This window comes from Rattus rattus, chromosome 2, assembly GCF_011064425.1.
Source record: "Rattus rattus isolate New Zealand chromosome 2, Rrattus_CSIRO_v1, whole genome shotgun sequence".
NCBI lineage: Eukaryota > Metazoa > Chordata > Mammalia > Rodentia > Muridae > Rattus > Rattus rattus.
In genome coordinates, this window is record NC_046155.1 from 61592865 (window position 1) to 61599532 (window position 6668).

General features: G+C 43.2%; 1 protein-coding gene across 1 annotated transcript in view; it reads left to right on the forward strand.

The window, feature by feature from the left end:
• The first annotated feature begins 1567 nt into the window (after positions 1-1567).
• LOC116893100 (scavenger receptor cysteine-rich domain-containing protein SCART1-like) overlaps positions 1568-6668 on the forward strand; it is a 14385-nt gene continuing 9284 nt past the window's right edge. Inside the window, 1 exon segment of the mRNA XM_032895041.1 lies at positions 1568-1605. Within this exon segment, the coding sequence (XP_032750932.1) occupies positions 1568-1605 (38 nt within the window).

Here is a 6668-nt window from a genome sequence, read left to right on the forward strand (position 1 = left end):
ACCTGAGGCCCCAGGTATACCACTCCTGGGCATATACCCAAAAGATGCTCCAACACATAACAAGGGCACATGCTCCACGATGTTCATAGCAGCCTTATTTATAATAGCCAGAAGCTGTAAAGAATACAGATGTCCTTCAACAGAGGAATGGATACAGAAAATGTGGTTCAGTTAAACAATGGAGTACTACTCAGCTATTAAAACCAATGACTTCATGAAATTTGTAGGCAAATGAATTGAACTAGAAAATATCCTGAGTGAGATAACCCAGACACAAAAGAACACATATGGTATGTACTCACCAATATCTGGATATTAGTCCATGATACAACCCACAGACCATACAGAGCTTAGAAGGAAGGAAGACCAGGGTATGGATTCTTCAGTCTTGCATTGAGGGGGAAACAGATGATTGTGGGAATTTGAGGGAGGAGGACCTGAGAGGGAAAGAGGAGGTGGAGGAAATAAGGGGGACAGTATCAGGGACAGTATCGGGGATGGAAAGGATGTGAAAGAAGTACAGACGATAAGAAAATTGAACAAACATAGCAGCCTTATTTATAATAGCCAGAAGCTGGAAAGAACCCAGATGCCCTTCAACAGAGGAATGAATACAGAAAATGTGGTACATCTACACAATGGAATACTACTCAGCTATCAAAAACAATGACTTTATGAAATTCATAGGCAAATGGATGGAACTGGAAAATATTATCCTGAGTGAGGTAACCCAATCACAGAAAAACACACATGGTATGCACTCATTGATAAGGGCTATTAGCCCAAATGCTTGAATTACCCTAGATGCACAGAACACGTGAAACTCAAGAAGGATGAGAAAATGTGAATGCTTCACCTTTCTTTCAAAGGGGAACAAGAATACCCTTTGGCAGGAATAGGGAGGCAAAAAAGTTTAGAACAGAGGCAGAAGGAACACCCATTCAGAGCCCCTCCTCTACATGTGGCCCATTTTATATAGCCACCCAATTAGATAAGATGGATGAAGCAAAGAAGCGTAGGCTGACAGGAACCGGATGGATCTCTCCTGAGAGACACAGCCAGAATACAGCAAATACATAGGCGAATGCCATCATTAAATCACTGAACTGAGAATGGGACCCCCATTGAAGGAATCAGAGAAAGGTCTGGAAGAGCTTGAAGGGGCTCGAGACCTCATATGAACAACAATGCCAACTAACCAGAGCTTCCAGGGACTAAGCCACTACCTAAAGACTATACATGGACTGACCCTGGACTCTGACCTCATAGGTAGCAATGAATAGCCTAGTAAGATCACCAGTGGAAGGGGAAGCCCTTGGTCCTGCTAAGACTGAACCCCCAGTGAACAGTGATTCTTGGGGGGAGGGCGGTAATGGGGGGAGGATGGGGAGGGGAACACCCATAGAGAAGGGGAAGGGGACAGGGTTAGGGGGATGTTGGCCAGGAAACCAGGAAGGGGAATAATAATCAAAATGTAAATAAGAAATATTCAAGTTAATAAAGATAAAATAAAAAAGAATTCTATAGGTCAAGGAACAGCCAAGTGGAAGGCAAGCTTATAACACAAATGTCACAGAAGCTTTCTGAGGATTATGTGGCTCTCAGGTCTGTTGACTGTCTGGGTTGCCCAACAAAATGATTGAAAAGCCAGAATAGAGGCTGGAGGTCTACTTCAGTGGTAGTGTTTGCCCATAAGTGTGAAACCCTGACCTCTGTCTTCAACAGAGCAGAGGGCGGAGGAGGCTAGAATTCTCCAGTACCAACTCAGATTCCAGTTTCCTACTGCAGCTACATGGCCTTGCAGAACAAATTCCTTGTCCCATCACCCTCATTGTGTTAGCATCAACAGCGCACACCCCTCAGTTATGGGGATCCCCAGAGGTGATGCTGAAAAGCCATCAGCTCATCCAGACACACCATCTGCTGGGGATACCTGGAGACCTTGGGAGGAAGGAAGTCGAAATGTGGACATAGATCTTTTTCAGTTTTAAAGAACAGATTAATCTATATATAAGTTCCCAGAGGACATCCTACCATTGACTGGATTGGTGGATCTAAGACAGAACTTTTTGGGGTTTTGTTTGTTTGTTTGTTTTTGTTTTTTTTTTAAGACAGAACTTTTTGGTTGCTATTTAAACTTTGCTTGTTAGTAAGTCGAAGTCCATTAAACAGATAGGAAGATGACGTCTATATGGGTTAAAGTTTTGGTTATTTTTTGTTTGTTTGGGTGTTTAATTTTATTTTGTTTTGAGACAGGGTTTCTCTGTGTAGCCCTGGCTGTCCTGGAATTGCTTTGTAGACCCTGAACTTACAAAGACCTGTCTGCTTCTGCCTCTTTGAATTCAGGGATTAAAGGCGTGCCTAGCACAGTATTCCCAATGGGACTGTTGGAAGAACTGTTGGCCAGGCGACAATGGCAGTAAGACTCCCAATTACTAATGTCACTGTTTTCTGAAGGACATAGGAAGGGACTGGAAAAGAAAAAATGCATATTTAAAAACTCAACAAAGGAGGCTGGCAAGTTGGCTCAGTGGTTAGGAGCACTGGCTGCTCTTACACAGGGCCCAGCTTCAGTGTTCAGGAGGCACAGTGGCTTCCAACTGTCTGTAACTCCAGCTGAGGATCTCAACGCCATCTTCTAGATTTCACCACATAGTACCAGATACTCACATGGTACACGTGCAGGCAAACACTCACAGTGTAGAAGAAAAAGAAATATTAAAAAAAAAGAAAAAATTGAACAAAAATATGTAGCAGGAGGGATGAAGAACTGGTGATAGCCACTGGAGGGTCTCAGACACCAGGAAAATGTGAGGCCCCCAGTACCCAATGGGGATTACTTTAGCCAAAATTTGCAGAGAAAGGGGAGCTAGATAGAATCTATAGAGACTACCTCCAGTAGATATGCACAGCGCCCTGTTAAGGGATGGGGCCACCCACCCATCTCAAAGTTTTGAGAAATGTTCCTGTCCAAGGGAATAACAGGGACAAATAAAAAATGGAAGAGAGACTAAAAGAAGGGACATCCAGGGATTGCCCCACCTGGGGATCTATCATGTTTGCAGACACCAAACCCGACACTGTTGCCCTGGTCAAGAGGTGTTTACTGACAGGAACCTAGTGTGGTGGTTCCTGAGGAAGTCCAGCCAGCAACTGACGAATGCAGATGTAGATGCTTGGAGTCAACCATCAGACTGAACTAAGAGAACCTGATAGGGGAGCTTGCAGAAGGAATGGAGTAGTGGAGGGGGGTTGCAACCCCATTGGAAGAACAACATAGGCTGGCCTTACCACCTAGTGCTTCCCGAGACAAAACCACCAACCAAGGAGTGTAGCTGGAGAGACGTATGGCTCCAGATACATAGGTAGCAGAGGATGGCCTTGCCTGACCGCAACAGAAGGGGAAGCCCTTGGTCCTGGGGAGGTTTGATGCCCCAGGGTGGGGGAATGTTGGGGCAGTTGTGCAGGAGAGGGTGTGTATGTGGGGGAGTACCTTCATACAGGCAAAGGGGAGGGGGAAGACAGATGTGGGATGAGGGGTTGGTGGAGGGATAATGGGGGAAGTGGGATACTATTTGAGATATAAAAGAATGGAATGATAAAAAGAAAAAATGAAAGTCAACCACAATAAAATTTATATTATTGGCAAGTAAAGATGCTTCGACTTCTGCCTTTCCTATTTGTATCCCCCTTGATCTCCTTCAGTTATCTTCATACTGTAGCTAAGACTTCAAGTACTATATTGGAAAGAGTAGACCCTCTTGTCTTATCCATGGTCTTCGTGAATCTGCTTTGTGTTTCTCATCATTTATGTTAATGTTGGCTGTGTGCTTACTATAAATCACCTTTATTACGTTAAGGTATGTCCCTGGTATCCCTAGACTATTTTATCATAAAGGCGTGTTGAATTTTATTAAAAGTCTTTTCTTCATCCAAAGAGATGATCCACTGGCTCTTGTCTTTCAGTATGTTTGTGTAGTGGATTTATGTATGTTGAACCATCCATGAGTCTCTTGAATCACACTCAACCTGTGTGTTGCTACCCATGAAAGGATCATGTATCAAATATGCTGCATATCAGATATTTATATTATGATTCATAATAGTAAGAGGATTAAATAGCAATGAAATAATTTTATGGCAGGAGTCTGAAGAACTGCTAAGAGTTTCAACACTTTTGGCTAATGTCCACTTAACAAGGGTACATACTATGTATGTCCTTTTGGGTCTGAGTTATCTCACTCAGGATGATATTTTCTAGTTCCATCCATTTGCTTGCAAAATACATGAAGTCTTCATTTTTAATAGCTGAGTTGTATTCCATTGTGTAAATGTACCACACTTTCTGTATCCATTCTCCTGTCTGGAACATCTGGGGTGTTTCCAGCTTCTGGCTATTATGAAGATAATGGAGTGCGTGTTCTTGTGATATGGTGGAGCATCTTTTTAATATATGCCCAGGAATGGTACAGTTGTGTCTTCAGGTAATACTATTTCCAATTTTCTGAAGAACCTCCAGATTTATTTCCAAAGTGGTTGTACCAGCTTGCAATCCCTGCAGCAATGGAGGAGTGTTCCTCTTTCTCTACATCCTTACCAGCATCTGCTATTGCCCGAGATTTTTATTTTAACCATTCTGATTGGTGTAAGGTGGAGTCTCAGGGTCATTTTCATTTGCATTTCCCTGATGACTAAGGATGTTGAACATTTCTTTAGTGTTTCTGACCATTCCAGATTCCTCATAGACTTTGTTTAGCTCTGCACCCATTTTAATTGGTTCATTTGTTTTGGAAGTCTAACTTGAGTTCTTTGTTTTGGATATTAACCTCTATTGAATGTAAGGGTTAGTAAAAGTATTTTCCAATCTGTACATTGCTGTTTTGTCCTATTGAAAGTGTCCTTTGACTTACAGAAGCTTTTCAGTTTCATAAGGTTCCATTTGTCAATTGTTGATCTTAGAGCCTGAGCCATTGGTGTTCTGTTCAGGAAATTTTCTCCTGTGCCAATGTGTTTGAGGCTATTTCCTACTTTCTCTTCTATCAGATTCAGTATATCTGGTTTTATTTGGAGGTCTTTGATAAACTTGGACTTGAGCTTTGTACAAGGAGATAACTATGTACTCACTGATAAGTGGATATTAGCCAAAAAAGCTCTGAATACTCACAATACAACTCACAGAAAATATGAAGCTTAACAAGAAGAAAGGACAAAGTGTGGATGCCTCAAATTCACCAGAAGGGGAACAAAATAATCACAGGAGGAGATGGAGGGAGGGACTTGAGGGGAGGAAGGACCCCTGGTGTAAGAGAGGATAAGGAGGGAAAAGCTGGAGGCAGATGAATAAAAATATGCAGCAGCGTGGGGTGAGGAACAGGGGGAACTACTTGAAAGTCCCAGACACCAGGGATTCAGGAGGTTTCCAAGACCCTATCAGAATGACACTAGCCAAAGTGCCCAACAGTAAGAAGATAGAAACTGAAGATACCACCTCCAGTAGATAGACATGGTCCCCAGTTGAAGGATGGGGCCACCCACACATCTCAAAATTTTTAACCCAGAATTGTTCCTGTCTAAAGGAAATTCAGGGACACAAAATAGAGCAGAGATGGAAGGAAAGGCCATCCAGAGACTGCCCCACCATGAGATCCATACCATCTGCAGACACCAAACACCAGCAGTATTGCTGATGACAAGAAGTGCTTGCCAACAGTAGCCTGACATGGCTGTCCTCTGAGAGGCTCTGCCAGAACCTGACTAAGACAGAATCAAATATTAGGAGCCAACAATTGGACTGAGCCCAGGGATCCCAGTGGAAGAGTTAAGGGAAGGACTGAAGGATCTGAAAGGAAGAACAACAATTTCAACTTACTGGACCCCTCAGAAATCCCAAGGACTAAGCCACCAACCAAAGAGTGTACACGGGCTGGTCCATGGCTCACACTACATATATAACAGAGAACTGCCTTATCTGGCATCAGTGGGAGGGGATGCACGTGAACTTGTGGAGGCTTGATGCCCCAGAGAAGGAGGATGCTGGGGGAGGGTAGAAGTGGGTGGATGGGGAGCACCCTCTTAGAGGCAAAGGGAAGGAAGATGGGGTGGGGGAATTGTGGAGGGGGGACTGGGAAGGGGAACAACATTTGAAATGTAAATGAATAAAATAAAAGTACAGTTGCAACACTAGGAAGGTTGACTACAACTGCCTTGGATAAAACCAACTTTATCATGATAATCTTTTTGATGTGTTTGTAAATTTAGTTTGCTAGTATTTAATTTTTCCATCTATGGTTATAAAAGGAAATTGGCCTATAATGTCTTATTCTGCCAGGTCTTTCTGTGGTTTTGATATATAGTAAGTACAGCTTTGTAAAAAGAATTAGGAAATATTCTTTCAGTTTTTATTTTACAGAATAATTTGAAGTGTATTGCCATTCATTTTTCTATGAAGGTTTGGTATCATTCTACCCTGAATCCATCTGGCCCTGGCCTTTCCTATAGATTGAAAAGTTCATCCAGCCCACACCCGCGGATCCCGGCCCGCAGCAGCTCTCTGCTCCCAGAACCTGTGGGAGAGATACCTTACCGCCTGGTCAGGTGGGCACTCCTGAGACTGCAGAGCAGAAGAGACCACCAACACTGCCCACCCCTGCCCACATCCCAGGCCCAAG